General features: G+C 39.8%; 1 protein-coding gene across 1 annotated transcript in view; it reads left to right on the plus strand.

Annotated features, from left to right (window-relative positions):
• Positions 1-15,338, plus strand: part of khdrbs3 (KH domain containing, RNA binding, signal transduction associated 3) — a gene marked incomplete at both ends in the record, with an annotated part of 59,709 nt that extends 44,371 nt beyond the window's left edge. The window contains 3 exons of the mRNA XM_083680093.1: positions 2,651-2,733; positions 12,312-12,370; positions 15,247-15,338. Coding sequence (XP_083536219.1) covers positions 2,651-2,733; positions 12,312-12,370; positions 15,247-15,338 — 234 coding nt within the window. The remainder of the gene's footprint in view (positions 1-2,650; positions 2,734-12,311; positions 12,371-15,246) is intronic.
• Between the last annotated feature and the right edge of the window lie 3,135 nt (positions 15,339-18,473).

Consider the following 18,473-nt stretch of genomic DNA (forward strand, 5'->3'; position numbering starts at 1 on the left):
GGATGTGGTAGAACGGGAGATTCACAGCTTGAAAGTGCACCTGAAAAATCTGCAGGAATTGCATGATGCAATCATGTCATCATGGACCAGAATCTCAAAGGAATGTTTCCAACATCTTGTGAGAGCAAAGAGAGGTCCTACCCAGTATTAGTATAGTGTTCCTTTTAAAGGGAGGTCCTACCCAGTATTAGTATAGTGTTCCTAATAAAGGGAGGTCCTACCCAGTATTAGTATAGTGTTCCTAATAAAGGGAGGTCCTACTCAGTATTAGTATATTAGTATAGCTGTTTCAACACTGTATGAAATGGAAATGAAAACAAGGTCTGAACAAAGACCTTTTCCATGAGTTGTATTTAGACTCTTAATGTTGTTAAGATTTTCTATGGCTTGACTTATTATGGACAACTGGACCATGGGTTTGAGGGTCCACAGTGCTGACTCTTTTCCAATAGTTAGATTTTGTCCTTCAGTCTGGGATACTGTATCATTTCCCTCTCGCTTTTCATACTTAAGTAGACTTAAGTGAGGCTAGCTATGCATACTTGATCACTGCTACATGGTTTTACTTTTTATCATTTTGCTGCGATTTTCTTTTTTTTTTAATATTCATAAAGGGCAGGTTTATATCTTTGCCTGCAACAGTTTTACAATAGAACTAACTTACGTTATAAATAGCTGATGGTCTAAAATGAGATCCTAGCTTTTGCTTTCAATTTGATCTTCAAAGATAAGCAATATATTGCATACACATTTTGTGATGTCTTTGACATTCTTGAGCCTTATCTTTGACATGAAAAGGCCAGACCTTGGCCAGCATGTGGATATATCTCAGGTCCCAACCCCACTCAGACCAAAGATCACCCAGAAGCTACAGGAATGTATCAGGGCCACATCAATCATACCAAAGTTTTAGCCAGGGCTGGCCCCTTTACAGACACGAGGTCTGGCCAATGTAAGAACTACCGTTTCCGACACTCATACATACTGTATGTGCCACCACAAGACCAGATCTGGCCCACAATTGTCTGCTCACTGGGTAATGTTGATGATGACATTTGTATACACATAATCTATTCTGATGATGTTCCTTGGATCAGAGGCCAGAGGAAGTATCAAAGGGAAGTATATGGTACACTGACTGCACCCATGCTACTTTGATGAACTTAACACATAGTTTTGCAGACATAGTTCGTTTCGTTGAGGATTAAAGATAAAAGACTGAATTCAGAGTCATTTGGCAAAAGCATGTTTCTAATCAGGCATTAGAGCCTTAATAATAACATGGATATGATGAGCATTTTCTCTGTTACTAAATCCTACAGCCATTCATTTCATGCATGCAAATCAGGGGCAGATGGAATTAGTGTAGAACTGTGTGGGGGATGAGAGATGTGTCGCGAGGGGTCGATGTCTTTTGTGGAACATAAGTCCCATTTATCCTAAATTAGGACGGGTGCTGCACTGTTTCCCTTTGATGTTCCTCTTGACGGGGATGGGGTGGGGTGAGGGGGTGGGGTGTGTTGCCGGAGCACAAACAGATGTTCAAGGCTCATCTTCAGAGATGGTGATGAAATGGAGTCAGGGCTGGAGTCGATACATCTGGCTGTCAAACAGTCAAACACTGAGACAAGGACAGAGCTGTGTTGTCACTTTGATACATAGGCTGCTAGTCCTGCTGTACCCCTATGTTCACAACAATAGCAGAATATTTGCCGTTAGCATGTGTGTCTAACTTCTAATGCATGTTATTTGTGTTGATGCTTTCAAAAGATTATACTTTATTGAGTAATATGAAAACCATGAATCAGTTTGAATGTCAAAGTACTGTAGTTGTGGTATTGCCCCACACAGAGGACGATCCCCATAAAGGAGGATTAGTTAAATCAGCTCAACAACTGTCAACTTTAGTCCAAGCAAATACTTACACATTAAAAAGTCTGATTTGTAGGAACAGAATAATACATAAATGTGTAAAAAATGAATTTTGGAGCATCTGTGCTGATATTATCTGATAAAATATACAGTAATTACATAAACATTCAGTTGTCTGTTATAATTGTATGGGAGCAATTTCGTTTTCGGGATCCAGAAATGCTTTTGACATACGTCCAAGAATCAACAGAGATACAAACTCTGAGCTGCCAGAGATAAATAATGACTTATAAAATAACACAGTTATGGGGAAACTAATTAGGTGTATGTCTGCTTCATTATTCAGTTCTTGATTCAATATACTGGTCACCTTTTGTGTTAACTTGAGAATTGAATTGTGATTAGGGCCATTAAAGTAATTAACCTAGTTATGTTCTGTAGAATGGATACATGATCATTTGGAGGGCATTTCTAAGCAGGCAGTAGTACAATAAATGCCACTGAAGGTAAACCCTTCACCTTGATTTATTGAGCAGCACTTGTAGACAACTTCAAGTATTCCCCACTTAGAAAACACAGTGGATGTTTTAAACATACTTCATGGCCAATTGCAATTGTAATACTGAGGCGAACTGAGTTTTCCACACCAGAAACACAGATTTGACCTCAAACCATTTTCCAAAGAAAAATATCTTTTCAGCTTTTTGTAGAGCACAGCAAATTCATTTGTGATGATGTCACAAATGTTATTTAAAAAGTGTATCCTCTCTTCCTCCAGGAATATGATGACGGATACGGAACAGCTTACGATGACCAAGGGTATGACTCCTACGACAACAACTACAGCAATCAAGGACAAAAGTAAGGACCCATCTCTTGTTTCTCCCAGCTCTGAATACATTTTCTCCCTAGGACTCTAGATCAGACATCGTAACCTCAGTTGGGCCCAAAATGATTTGCACCAAAAAGAATACTTGGATACTAAGCCAGATCTTCATGTAATGTGCTAACTATCAATTAGCAGTACAGTATGTGTGTAGTGAGGACGAGTCTGTGAATGGTGAGAATGGGGGGTTAATGATGAGGATAAGCTAGTCATAATGGCATGCACCAAAAGGAGGATGTCAATGTCATTATAATAAGCATTACAAAAGGTGAATATTGAATTATAATGGCAAAATGGTGGGGATGTCAGCCAGGCACAGTGCATGTCTTTCTTCTGACTTGGCAACAAGCAGATGACTCAGAATAAGACTGGGGCCATTTGGAAACTGTTTTACTCTACATAACACGATTCTTAGTAAGAGATGCCTTGTCTGTATATAAAGTGAATGACATTTAAGTCAAATGTTTTTGTATCCATGGAAGTTTGACTCTTTGTATGATGTCCAAAAGTAACTGACAAAACATGCGTTGCTCAAAAATATATTCCATGTAGCAGTCATTTCACTTTCCAAGGTGTTGTTTGGAAGGACATGGGTTGACAGATACTAGCACACCATGTGATCCTATTTCAATGTCTATGCCATTGTGCCTCATGTCAATGGGGCATACAGTAAATGGTCTTGGTGGCATATTGCTCTATAGTATCCATACAACAGAAGACCCTGCACTACTAAATGCACAGTATTGATTTCCTCACATGATGGTATCTATTACCCTCCCCATGTCACATAAGGTCAAAGGCTTTGCTTGGGCTTGTTGGCTTGTATGCTGGTGTCTCTCCGTTTTATCAATCTTGTATCTGTGTCACACGATGCTCCATCTTTTTTGAGCTTGCATGGGCAGTTTCAAGGAGGGTATGATTGTTACCGCACTTAAGGTGTCAAAAATTGCATTAGAGGCAGCTGTAAAAGAAAAAAGAAAAAAAAGAAGAAAAAAAAAGAAAAAGAGAGAGGGGGAAAAGGAGGGAAAAAACATATTATCCTGTCCTTTTTCTGAGTGGGATGCCTCCATCTCACACACACTGTCTCTTTTTTGGACCAGCCTCCCTCTCTCTACTCAATGTGGTGCTCAGTGACTGAGAGGCACATCTTGAAGTGCTGGCTGTTAGATGTACAGAAGCTCACTAAGGGGATGCTGGCCCCTATCCGCAGCTATTTGTTTTAAAAGCAACCTTGTGAATAATTGCAGAGGCTTAGGGCAACAGAAAAATGGATTCCATCATATAAAAGCTGGCGCCCAGAGACCTGCTAGACTCAAAGAGATTTTCAGATCTGTTATCTGGTTGGAGACGAGGCAACTAATGGGGGCTAGACTTGAGAGCCCATGTGACTCCAGAGGCCGTTGATTCCGTTTATTTACTTATTTTGTGTACTCATTTATATTTCTTATGTCTCAGATCTGGTGAAAGATGTATTGGGAGCATGTCTATGATCAAAGAAAGATCTCTTGCAATTTCTTACAACATAATGCTTACTTGCTTCCAAGTGTGGTGCTATGACAGTTCTTTGATTCCTCTGAGTCTAGTATTTATTCTGAGAATGTGAACCCATAAACACTGTGGATATTTGTATGAAGTACACTCCATCCTTATGGAACTTATGAGTGTTTTTCTTTAGTTGGTGTAGTAGCCAATAATCACCTCTAAGGAAATACATGAAATGCAATGGGCCTCATTCATCAATATGTTCTTAAATACTGCACAAAAAAGACTAAACTCACATAAATTGGCGTGTGAAAATACCCTGTGTACATGATATCATCACAATCCCCATTCTAAGGCATCTATGTAACGGTATTCTTTAAACGGATGGTTAAAGCTGTTTTCATATTAAGGAGATTTTGGCTTTAATTTCAACAATGCTAACTTAACTTAATTGCTGTTGGAATCCTGTCTATTGGAGACGGCGCTGCTAACTGTTAGCCTTTGCTGTGGTAGCAAAGTGGAGAACGGAGAATCGGAGAAGCTTTCACTACTGGCCAATGAGGACAAACTCAGGGTGAGATGATATTTCACCTAAACATGAAAATAGACTGAACCATCCCTTAAAGGTCATGCAATTTAATCTGCTAAAGGTAGACAAAGGTGTAGAATACTTTTTTGCCCAGAGCAAAAGAACGCCTTGGCAAGTCAGAGCTTGACCGGGGCCCTGAGGAGAGTGAAGCTGGATACAGTACTATGTGGACAAGACGCATCCGAACAATGCCTCACACTGCCTTAGGAACTACCAGTCACCCCATCTGAGCTCTGACTGTGTGGCAGGACTTCAGTAGCTGGAGGAAAACAAGCAGAGCAATTTACCATCTCTCCAGTATGATATCACCCCTATGCCTTGTGGGAAATCTGGGCTGCCATTTTTGGAGATTTTGTTCTAGAAATTAGAAGATGATTTGGAGTAGTTAAGGTGCACATATTGTATATTTTATTGGGGAGTACAGTACGTATCTCTGGATGTGAAATTGAATACTATATCAAATTAACTTTTGCAGGAGCAGGAGAACATGTTACTTGTACTGACATTCTATTCTAAGTATTATATCTAATTCTCATTCTAAGTTAAGACCCCAAAACATGCATGTTATTAAGCATTAAGCATCAAGCATGTTAATTTTCAAGCTTTTGATTTGTTGTTACACCCTGCAGTACATACAGTTGGTAGACTAATGTTTACTATACGATCAAGGACAAAATGTAATGATAATGAACGAAGTTCACAACTTGCAAGGAAAGATGAGATGGTTCCAACCTTGAGACATGAGACTGTAGATAAAAGTCGACCCTGTGTCAGATTATAAGAGACATTTACATGTTTCAGAAGAGAGCAGAAGCCATGGGGAGAATCACGGAAAGCTACCGCATCGTGACAGCCACGGCAGACAGCAACAGTCAAGAGCAGTCAGTCTGTAGAAGGACGATCATACAACCTCTTTACAAAGCGTTTAATACACCCCACAAAATTATCATCTCCTTATTAAAAGCAGCAGAGGGCTGATTCTCGGGAGAGTTGGCTGGAGGTGCAGTGTGTGGGTATTAATCAGGTGTTGAGGTCGGCGAGACTGGAGGAGGAAGTGTGGAGGAGAGTCACTTTGATTTGATTAGTCGAGAGGAGGTAATCTCCCTCTGGGTAAATGAGGAGGATGACAGGTGCGGCCCAGCTCCGGCTGGACATTGGGAGAGGTCATTCCAGGGTTGAACTCACAGCTCTGTTTTGATCAGAGCATTATTTCATTCTTGACACCTGTGAGACTGGGGGGCTCCTCTTGACGCCTCTCACCCACCCCTCCTGTACCACCTCGTCATCCGGCTCCCAACGGGCCACAGTTACAGGGATAGTTGTGACTTTAAAGGGCAGACACATCCCAGAGGAACAACTGCATGTAAAACAGAGACAGGTGTGGAGGAGCCGAGTGGATAGAACAGCTCTGTGGGTCTGAATGGCAAGGGTTGTCCTGGTGTAGACCACCAGTGGTATCGCTCTGTTGTGGAATATAGGGGAGACCGGGGGCAATTGTTTAACACAAATTGTTTTGCAATTAATTCTCTTACTCAGAGACCACTCAACCTAGACCAGTCATCTGTCTACTAATCATTCATAAATGTGTCGGTCTCTGATGCTTGGAACACAGTATTTGAGGTTATTTTTTGTGGGGCAGTCTCACTCTTATACTTTTTATTGGATAGAGACAGTGGAGCGTGACAGGAAAGAAAGGAAGAGAGGGCATGGGCCAGATTTGAACCCATGCCGACATGGGCATATGCGTGCACTGTAGGCCACGGTGATAGACCACTGGACCACCCTAAGCCACACAGTATTGATTTTAATCCAAAAAGTCTGATTTACAGTACATTTTCCCCTGTGAGCGGGGGCAATCGTAACAGTAGGTATAGGCAAATGTAACACCTTTAGAAAAACACCAAATAAACCCACTGAACTCAAAACAAAATGCGGAAGAATAAATAGACATAGACTAATGCTCCATTAAGACCTTTAATTAGTCCTTCCAGGATTTCTCAATGTTTATTTGTGATATCTGCAGCCATTAATGCTTGACTTTGCTGCAGCTTTTCAGAAATTTTGCGAGGCAATTTATATTGCTTTTTATTTTTGATAATGTCAATTTCAGGTAAAGCAATACAATGACATATGTGCTTAGTTCTAATAAGATTGACGACTTCTTCTTGTTTTCCAGCACTATATTGGACTTGTAGCTGATATTTTTATAGGCAAATGAGATTTTGTGCTACCTGTCAGTCGTCCACCATCAGCTTCACAAGTGAACACACTGACAAGACAAAACAAGTTTGTTGATGATGTGTGGTTTGATTGGACTGGATAATGAGAAAACAGTATGGTAATTGTAACAGTATGGTAATTGTAACAGTATGGTAATTGGGCTTTTTTATGCGGTAAAGGTTCAGTGATTGGCTAAAATTGCAAGCCCTCACAAAAGAAGTGAGGAATGGAATGGTTGATTTTGCATTGAATTATGCGATTGCAGAATAGCAAAATCCTGGAGGGACTGTTTAATGGTAACAATGATTTGAATCATGATGGATCATCATCAAAAAATAATATCTTCATTCTCTGAGAAACAAAATACAAAATTACATCTGAGCTAGACCTCATGAACAGGTAGGCTAAATAACAGTAGTCTAATGCTCAAAATAATGATGATGCCCAGCCACAGACTGATTAGTGTGATTCACAGTGCTGGCAAACATAGTGTCACTCCCATCATGCCCAGGACTTTCCTAACACTGTGTTACAATTGCCCCCAGGCAGCAGCCACGACAAACCTTTTGTGCTAGTTAGCTGGCAACAATTCCTTAATTATGTCACAATTTGTAGCCAACAGAAGAGTAATCATAATGATACAAGTTAGGATTCATATTAAACCTTAAAACAGCAGAAGAAAAATACACAATAGATTAAACAAAAATACATTTATCCCTCAACAACTAATTTTCCCAATACAATCTGTAGATGGTGAGATACTTGACTAAATGCAGGGAGCAAACCTAACTGTGCTGAGTGAGTTTCATCTCTCTAACTGATTGGAGAGTAGCAGGGTGTTACAATTGATCCCAGTTGCATTTGTCCCCGGTCTCCCCTAGTCTAGAAATCTAAATGACTGAAGATTACTGACTGGGGAATGAAGGAGATGGTTTGGGTAAATATCAACATCAACGGTGAAATCATATACATATCAATGTTCACAAATTGACCCAGAATGATTATGAGTTTACCTTTGTAGAGAATATTACCCAAGGTGTCTTGGGAATCAAGTGAGTGCAAATTTGTAAATGCAACTGTACACCGACTTATCTTTCTGTGTCATTGTGGTAGATTTCCTCCCCTTCCAATGAGGAATCGCTTACATAAAAAAGAAAATCATAATAATACATTTTTCCTCAATCAAAAAAAAAGAGAAAAAAGTGAAAGGGGTCAGATTCAGACAAGGCAGATGATTTGACTCATATGTAAATCTATGACGTCTATTTGGTCCCTCTTTGTGACAACTCAGCAGGGGTTCAACAGTGGAGGTTGCCTTGCAATCAGCTACTGTGCCATGCAATCAACAGCATATCCCTAAGGGAGTTTTCAATTGCAATTATGTGAACCTCATTTTGGACAATATACAGGGGACAGTTGCGCAAGTTCCTCAATGTTGATTCAGTCTATTGTTGACCTTCAACGAGACCAGTCAGTTCTGTATCACAATCAGGCCGTTTCGCATTTCCATTTCACCGTCATCCTTTTTTTGAACAGTGGGCCAAAAATGTTAGAATACATAACACAATGTACAAATGGACATATGATTCCTGTAGAACATATAATTTTCCTTAGAGTCTGGGATGAAAGATATCTAAGACATCTCTCCCCCTTAAGAAATCCTCCTATACTGTACCTGCTTGAAAAAAAAAAAAGCTGTTGAATGTTCTAATCCCATGAAATATAAAGAGTGGCTCCTCTCCATATGACTTGTGCCTGTAGACAGGTCCTGTGTGCCTGTGGACCCTCTCTAAATGTCCTACCAGATTTCTGCAGATTTATCACATAGGAAGGGAAGAGTAATGGCAGTGTAAGAAAACAAAGTCCACCGGGGACGTGTACTACATCATTCAGATTTGACACTGCCATCTGTTTAATGGCGCCAGGGAATGCCAACATCAGTGCTTAAGATCAGCCATTCATGGAGATGACAGATGCTTCTGAGAGGCAGGCGTATACCTTTGGAAAAGTAGGCCTGGGATCAGATTCCTGATCACGAGACAAGGTTACCTAATGGGAACAGTGTTTATTTCTCAAGGTCCAGGCTGGCGGTTAAGACAGATTGCTATTCTCTGTGTCTTGGCCAGCTAAGACGCTGGGAGACACAGAGCTCTGGACACATGCAACTAATGAATGTCAAATCAAAGGCTGACCTATTTATAAAGTCAAATCACTTTCACACCTATGACAGGGCAATATCTCCACCGAGATTTTAAACACCCCAGACAACTAATCTTATGCTTGCGCACATGCTGCCGGCTGCGCTGTTTGCACCCAAGAAGCCGTGATTCACAATCAATGATGAGAAATGTGTAATGTACAGTATACCAGGCATGACAAACAAACAGACAGATTTTGCATGGTTGAAACCCTATTCAATCACACCTGTACAGACTGAGGACGCTTGCAGGCACGTAGCCCAACCAAGGCTCATACATAGCATGCTAATTTATTCCATGAACCACTCTTTACAAGGTCAGCGTGAGAGGGGCAACGAGGTCAGGGGCCCCCCCTCACCTCCTTCAGAGAACCTGGTACGAACAGAAACCCATGGGGATGCAAGGATGTACATCAACCGAAACTTACATGGCATGCTAAGATGGCAGCCAGGTAGCCTTTCACTGTGGAGAAGGCTTCGCCCTTATCGAGCAGGTCCTGTAAGAAGGAGATGTTCGTAAAGAAAGGGTTCTAAAAAGGCACCGTGTCGCGGCTTTCAACCTCAAAAAAGCTTCAATTTTAGGTCATAAAGACCTCTGGTGGATGGCACTCTAGCACTCTGAATCTTTCAGAGGCAGGCCTTCCGATAATAGGTTGGACCTTTCACCTTTTCAAGTCCATCAGCTCAGGTTGAGGGTGGAACAATTGACACTGGCTTTACAATTTTACGAGTTCTTCAGTGGATGTCGAGCTGAAACCGTAGGGTTCGGGTAGAGACAACCTTATGGCCCTGGAGAATCAAGATCTTAGCGAGCCACAGGAATGCACTATAGGAAGTTTCGGACAGTTCGCAGAAGAGTGGAAAGAATAAATGTGCATGAGCTTTTGTAGGCTGGACACGAGTCGGGGCTATGTGCCTGCAACCCTCCTCCTCCTCCTGTACAGGTGTGATTGAACAGGGTTTCAGCAAATAACACACAGAGTGCGTGTCCCATAGTGAGGAGTCGAACCGAGTTGACTGAAATAGATTTCTCCTTTGAAGCCAACGATATAATTACCCAGTGCAGTGATCTCTGGGTTTCCTTGCTCCATCATTAGTTGTTAAGGAGTGCTTGCAGAGTTTGCTGCTTGTGATTTAAAAAACATTAAAAAGTGAATTAAGTTGGGTACCGAGGGATTGTTTGTCCCAGATGCATACAAAGCACCATGTTTACTCCATTAGAGCTCCTTATGAATTGTTGATTGATGTTTAGAAGTCTCTGAATGGCAAGATTTTTAGAAGTTTGACTGTATTTGATTTAAGGGCATATACACAGTTAATTTCTCCTGGAAGTTTGACCTTGAGGACATTCCTGAGGGCTTTCTGACCAGGGTAATTGAGAAGGAAAGGACATTGGTCGAGAGAGGCAGTGTGGAGATATTGACAAAATGTCACCCCAGAAATTAGAGGTGCCAAACAGCTTATAGAATCCTTCTTTTGTAAGGGGAAGGGTTGACTTGGCAGCTTGCAGAGATTCCAACCACAACTATTGGTTCTCATAGCCTTTTATTTTCTGAATTCCACCTACAGTATGTTTTGTAACAGGGCTGTAAATGTATGTTTACTTAGAGGGATCCTACTCTGGAATGCACCCTTGTGTTTATCCACGGTGTGAAATCTAATTACTGTATGCCCTGTCAAGATCTGTCATATCACAGGGCATGAGAAAACAAGCATTCAGTTGTTCAATATCTCTCTTTCTCTCTCTCTCTATCTTTCTCTACCTATTTGTCTTTCTCTTTCTCTCTCTTTCTCTCTCTTTGTCTCTCTCTCTCATGATGAGTGATGCCAGTGATGTTTAGTGACTGGTGGCACCTCTGCTGTGAGAGTTGATTGGAAAGCTCACACCCTGCATAACAACGTCTGGTCTCTCTTTGTGTGTGGACCATAAATAGTCACCTACACCTCAGCAGCACTGCAGTTTAGATAAGAGGAAAATGGCTGGTCTTTTCTCCTGGTATTGTTTCATAGTTGAATCATAGGCTCTGAGAGCAATTCAATACACATGCCAAACTGGTGATCTCCCTAGGCTATATCTCAAGCAGACATTTATAGATCTCCATGGACCTTTTCACCCTGTCCTTAGCATGATGTTCAACTGTTCATGTTAATGTGCACCTGTACAGCATGTTGCTTTTAAAAAAGAAAACATGTTCTGCCGCTAACCAATATTTTGCTGAATTAAGTGCTTTGAATAGTTACAGTATATCATAAAAGTCACCCTCAGAAGTCCTCTTGTATAGTGGAGCTGGTGTGTGCTGAGCCCTGTGGTGGCACCTCCAGCCCTCTAATCCAGAGAGAAGAGAGGGGCTCCTGTCACTGTCTCGACTGACAGGCAAGGGGAGAGGACTGTGATGGGTTGTGCCGGCTCAATGGCAGCCTTATGATGAATTACCTTTCTGGGCTTGAATGATAGCACTGATACTGAATGATGCCAGCACCAGATTGTTCTGTCAGCAACTCACCAGGGAGCTGGAGATAAATAAAGAAAGAAAGCAATACATGAACCACAATGCAACATGGGCTCCTTTTTAGTTTTCATTAAAGTTGCCATCTTTCATAGATCTCCATATGCACTGATATGGAACTGTAAGGTTATGTGGAAATACAGGGGAAGGAAATTGCCATGTGGAGGCACAGATGTACTGTAGCTAACTTATGAGTGATTGTAGTCTGCCTAGCCCTCTCTCTGTTCTTTCTTTTCTGAGGGAAGGTGTAGTTATGAAAGACACCTTCTGTATTGTGTGTATGTTTATTGTACCTTGTAGAATACTGTACGTTTGTACGTTTGTAATTATATGACTCCTCTTGCTTTTCACCTACAGGTTCTGTTTTACATTGTAGATTCTGCTTCAGTGTGTCACTTTGACGTTCCCTCACAATGTTATCCCCATTCTCAGTTATCATCTGCTTTCTATATACTGTTCGACATGCAATTTGTTTAATTGTTAATGTGCCTCCTTTTCGTTTGTATTTTTGAAAATTATTCTGTCTGATGGATGTCTCCTCTGTCTCTCACTTTACAGTGCAGACGACTATTATGAATATGGACACGGTGCAAGCGGGGAATCCTATGATTCATATGGTGAGTTACTGCTTTATGAAAAAGGGAAATGATGTCAAAATGATCTCACCACTAAATGCTTGCTTACTGTGGATCTGTTCATCATATACATTATACACACAGTATCAGTTAAAATTCTGTCATAACCCCATGCAATGTAATTTCCTCTGTGGTACTGTTTCCTTTTAATGATTTATATCTTGATTTACTTTGGAAGCCAGGTGGTGGGACAACATTAGTCATGGCTTTTCATATCATAACGTTCAAAGAATGGATGAATGATTTTCCTACTTTACAACTGGCTTTGACCTCTCTGATGCAACTGAAAAGCCCTCAATCGCAAACAATTCTGATATAGAGGTTGAAGTTGCCGCATGAAGGACTGACTTTACACAGAAGCTGTTTGAAAGAGGAATCATATAGGATCTGATGAGTCTTTGATGTGTAGGAAGATATTTTTGCACTGACTGTTTCATGCCACTACAGAAGCCTTGAAGCATAAAGCAAAAACAAACAAAAGTATTTCTCCACTACATTTATGTCATTAGGACCACTTACTATAATGTTTGGACGAATTACTATCTCCTCCGAAAGATATACTATCTTGTTATAACAAGATTGTTAAGTCATTATAATAAGATTGCCAAGTCATTATAATGAGATAGCTAACTCGTTAGAATGAAATAGTAAATTACTGTGTCTCATTAATTGATATGCGAATGGCTTTAGTTGTTTCTAGTTGTTATATGGTCTTCCAGTTTGCACCACCCACCAAATGGCAAAAAGGAATAGGTGTATTAAGCGAATTAAGTGATTTTTTGTAGATTTTACATTGAAATGTTTTCAGTTTCTTCACAGAATACAAGCAGAATGGAGTTTGGATCAGGCCATTCCATAGACAATTGGCAAATTAATCATCACTAGCCTAGTTTTTATTTGTCTTGAAATCTTCCCCAAAAGTTCAAATCCAACTCAACACTCTCCTCTTGAATTATCCAAAAGAAAACATCCGCAATCCTTGGAAGTGAGAATGAGATGTCATTTGTGAATTGTTTGTTTCTTAATCCGTCAATTTTGCATAATGGAGCAAGTATGTGCCACATTTTCCTGTCACCCATCAGCCATTCTCTGCCAGCAAGGAAATCAAAGACACTGCTGGTTCTGCTGGTTCAGTCTAGTTCATTCCATTTGACCTGTGATTTAATAATTGCTAGACAATGCATACAAATAAAAGGACACAACTGAATGTTTACTCTCTTATAGAACAATTTCGTCAACGGCTATTGACGGGCTGCAAAACAACGGATTTAGCGGATTCAGCCTATTGTTTTGATTTGCCAATTGCCTATGGAATGGGCTGATGTATGGGCCTATTGAATAGGCTCCTATGGCCTTTATTAGACACGTTACTGCTAGTTAGCTATCTCGTTATAACGACTTAGATATGTTGTTATAACAAGATAGCTAACTTGTTCTGACGAGATAGTATTTCGTCCAAACGAGATAGTAAGTGGTCCAAACAACTTAGTGACGTTACACTTTTTATTTGTTTGGCTTTACGCTTCAGGGCTTCTCTATGTCTCAGTCGCTGCGCTTTTAATGTGATATCATTAAGAAGCTCTCCTCTTGGTTCTGCAGATGTCAATTCAGTCTGTGCGTTCTTCACAATAGATGTGTACAATAGATCCCAAACTGAGCCACAAGATGTGTACAACGGAGGATTCACAGTATGCAGTTAGCTTGTTAGTCCATAACAGCCTTGTAATTGACCATAACTGAAAGCAAGCTGATTCATATTTCAATTAGCCACACAGAGACATATTCTGGCAGACAAGTTCTAAATAAATCCACACACACCCACCCACACCCACACCAACACCCCCCCCCACCTACACACCCACTAAATGCTGGGGGCAACACAACACTAAATGCTGTTTTGCAGGTCAAAAGAAAAGGGTGCTTGACAGTTCAAAGGAAGCCTCCAGATAAACAGGGTTGATGTACATCCTTGTTCTCAAAACGCAAGGTTACCTTGGTCACTTTCTCTAAAGTGACTGTCAGTGAATGGGTGACGGGCTTAATTAAAGAGTATTGGTTATGGGCTGCCAACACAGAGCATGTCACCAGAAAAACAGCCCTTTGTGAGCTGCAGCTCCAGGGAAGTGTCTGTGCTGGCTGGAGATCAGACAAAGGCTGCCATCGATGCAGGCACTTGCACATTGACAGCAATGGGGGTGAACGAAGGCTGATTTGGGCTAATGGTAATTGTGACCTTTTGCCAGGAGCCACTTAATAGGCTCTTTTCAAGTAGCTATTTGATCTTCGGTTTCAACTATCTAAAATGCATCCTTCCAGGTGAAAGGCAAGCTTCTTGGTTGAGTTTCTGTTTGAACTGAGGCTTGGGAGTTGGGATGATCCAGTCCCACTTTCAACAAACCTTTAAGCCTAAAAAAACACTTCATAAGGCTTTTCTAAAGTAGATGCTTCGGAAATTATCATAAGCAAATTCTCGACGTGTGGGTTGCAAGGCAATCTGTTAATGCCTCCACCACCCCATTATCCTCCTTATACGGCCTTCTGTATTGACCTGCCAGTACAGTATAAGGTGTTCAACGTACTCCAGAAGAAGAACTTAATGATACATTGTTTTCATTGTTGGATTTTTTATAATCTGTCCCATTTGGACTGAATGAGTACCTTTCTGAATCATAAGGGCTGAACTTTCATTTTAGATCTGTGTTGAAATATTTAGCACATTTTGTATGTCCCTGTGACATCAGCATTACTACTCTACACTAACATAGAATTACACAGGATAATATCAAGCTAGGATTCAGCCCTCTACATTATATCTAGTAGTGTTCCTTACCTTTGGCTGTTGTTTCCCTCTAAATCAGGTCAGGAGGAGTGGACAAATAATCGCAACAAGGCGCCAGCAGCACGGACAACTAAGGGAGTGTACAGAGAGCAACCATACTCCAGATATTGAACTGTTTATACAATCTACACAGAGTCCCCATGGCCGTGTCATCCCAAGTAATGGATTTATGGACGCTCCCTCCTTTTTAGAATAAAAACAAACAAAACCAAACAATAACGCAGAGGAAATGGTGAAGGTAAAGACCGTGAATCAACAATAAAAGTTGGTTTCAAAATCGAAGACCTCCATATAATGTCAAGACTGTTTCCACAGGAAAATTGTATATAATTTAGGTAATCTACCCACTCCTGAACAAGTAGATATCTAAATTCTGATCACTTTACATTAAGTGCCTCTTATACCTGTAATCATACGTGTTACAACAATGTTTTCACATGTTTTGACAAAGTATGTATAATTACTTGTAATTGCATAGTAATAGAGTTGTTATTACACATGTGAAAAGATGACTGTCCCTTACTCCACTTGTGTAAAAACAAAAACACTCAACTCCATTACTGTATGATTACATTGCAATTACAAAATTACTATATACTGTAACAGGTCAATATAACATTGTTATTAGAGTAACTACAGCATTACTGGACTGGTATTAGAGCAACTTAATGTTAAGTGTTACACTAATTTCTCTGAGAAATTGAGTGATTGATCACTTGAAGGTGTTAGTAATTTAGTTCTAGAGAGGTGAAGTATTGTAGATATTTTTTTCTGAGGGGTGATTCGTAAATTGTGTCCTTTGTAAAATATTCCTTTACAAACCGAAAACAGAAAGATCATGATACTGTACACATTGTTGTTTTCTCCTTTTGTAAATGATAGTTATTTAGTGTTAAAGGGCTTATAAAAGCATGGTATGCAATCATTGTGGATAGTGTCAACTGTTTTATTCTACTCTAAAATTTGTGTAGATGTGGGAGTTTCTGTTTACATTCCCCGCTCAATCTTAAATCACAGGTCATATTTATTTTGTACGAATTATCCTCAGTTTCAAAAATGTCCGGGAGCACTTAGAATTTTCTATGTGATGCTCTTTACAGCTAGTTTCAATCAATCTTTTCGGTTAAAACACTTGAAATGCTTTCAGACATTGTAATAAGTAGGTTTTCTTGATAAATTAAACCATGTAGACTTGGTAAGGGTCTGGTAACAGAAATAGTGTATTAGTATATTAACCTTCTTAGCTTATGTAAGCCCTTTAATATCTTCTTCTTGGTTGATGCTGAATAAACGTTTTGAAAGAAAGAAGTGTGTTCCAGACAATAATTCTGTATCTACATAAATAGACAAACACAATAATCTAAACTAAGAAATATAATATCATAATGTTTCATGATGATAATCTTGAAATGGTCTTACTGTAATAAAAAGTTTTATAGCCCACAATGACTGTATCAACTTTTGAGAGATATCATATTGACGAAGAGTTAGCGTTTAAATAATAAGATGTAAAACTGCATAAACCTGAAAACTATTTTGCTTGAGTTAAAGAGCCTCTCACTACCTCTTCAATGTGCTCAGAGAATGATATGGCACAAATCAACTTAACAAAATTCGAAAGACAAAACACCCAAAACGTAACAATTTCATAGAACTGTGTTGTATGTTTTACTTGTTTTAGGCATACAGTATGCAATCCAGTTGATGTATTTTGTAGGCATTGAATGCAAATTACACACATACAGTTTTATTAATATGGTTTGTTTCTCTATGCTATCTCTCAGTTTAATGTGTACTTTTACAGCAATACCAAAACCTACCATTAACATTGATATTTTTTTGCTTGCTGCCCATCTGAAATCCAAATAATTGACTGTGGACATCTTATAATAGTCAGTGTTATAATATCATATATCAAATGGATATTACATGTTGAATTATGAAAACAAACTGAGTGATACCTTCAGAAACTTTCAGGACTCTTCACAGTATTTCACTGTTTGTAAACTATGGCTGTTGCACACGTTTTATAGCTTTTGTACAGGGGATTTCTTTTCTGTTGTTTCTCTTTCTGTTCCCCTCTGGTCGTGTGACCTTCTCCGAGCCTATTAAAGAGGCTGCCCTTGCCCTGTCCGTTAAAGACTCTAAATGACCCCCAGCTGACCTCAGCAGAGAGAGGATGGCAGTAGCTGTTTAAAAAGGCCTCCATTCCACAAGGTAATCAAACCGAACCAATCTAACTATCACCCCTAATGTAGTTTAACATAAACCTTTTCTAAAACTTAAAGGACCTTTAATATGTTTTTTTCCTGTCTCTTTAAAGTCTTCCAGTTAAGGGGTTTTTAAAGTCAAAGCTGGGGATAATTAGATTTCGTAAACATTGTAAAAAGTATCATAAATAGCTGTAATATTTTAGCAACTTCTATAATGAAATAACTGTATCATAAGATTCTGATAAAATATGTCCTATTGTTTGTAAAATGAACTACTCTTTAACCATACTAAACATATTTATTGTATTGCTTAATTTGATACTTACAGTGGCAATGTTTTGTTGTTTTTCTATTCAGTCATGCTATTTTCTTTGTTTTAGGCTGATGCCACTGCAAACAGGAAATCATACATTTGATCACCTAATAGCTTTGAAGGTGAGTTACATATTTTATTTGGCTGATCTGGGGTCAGTGTCCTGAAAGTTTCATAGCTTAAGTGGTACTTAATTTCCGACAACCCAGCTGCAAAGCCACAAGAGAGTAACAATTGTAAAATCTACTTTTGTTGGTTAATCTTCTGTGTGTGAACTAACAAAAGTGGTTAAATTTACAACTTTGCTGGTCTAGGGGAAGAGTGGGCTTGGATTGTCCAAAGAGCTATGAAACTTTCGGGAAAGTCATTCAGTTGTGTTTTTCTTTATCAACATGAACAGGTCACTTATGTCATAGGTATTTGCCAAGAACAAGAAATTACATACTGTAGATTATATGAAATTAGGATTTGTGTGTGCCACTGTACAGTAGTAACCAGTACTCAGTCATGGGTGCTCCTTGCCTAGAGTTAAACATGAGATAAATCCATCCCAAGACTCACTAAAGCCTCTGGGATTCTCTCCAGACGCAAAAAGCCTGGACGTCTCCATAGAGCACGAGGCTAATCCTTCCTGTTTTACCATCCCACAATCGCTGTGGGTGTCCTGTGCCAGACGGAGCCTGTGCCACCCTTTGTGGCGGTGCGATTAGTGCACAAGAG

The sequence above is a fragment of the Argentina silus genome, assembly GCF_951799395.1.
Source record: "Argentina silus genome assembly, chromosome: 11".
NCBI classification, from domain to species: domain Eukaryota; kingdom Metazoa; phylum Chordata; class Actinopteri; order Argentiniformes; family Argentinidae; genus Argentina; species Argentina silus.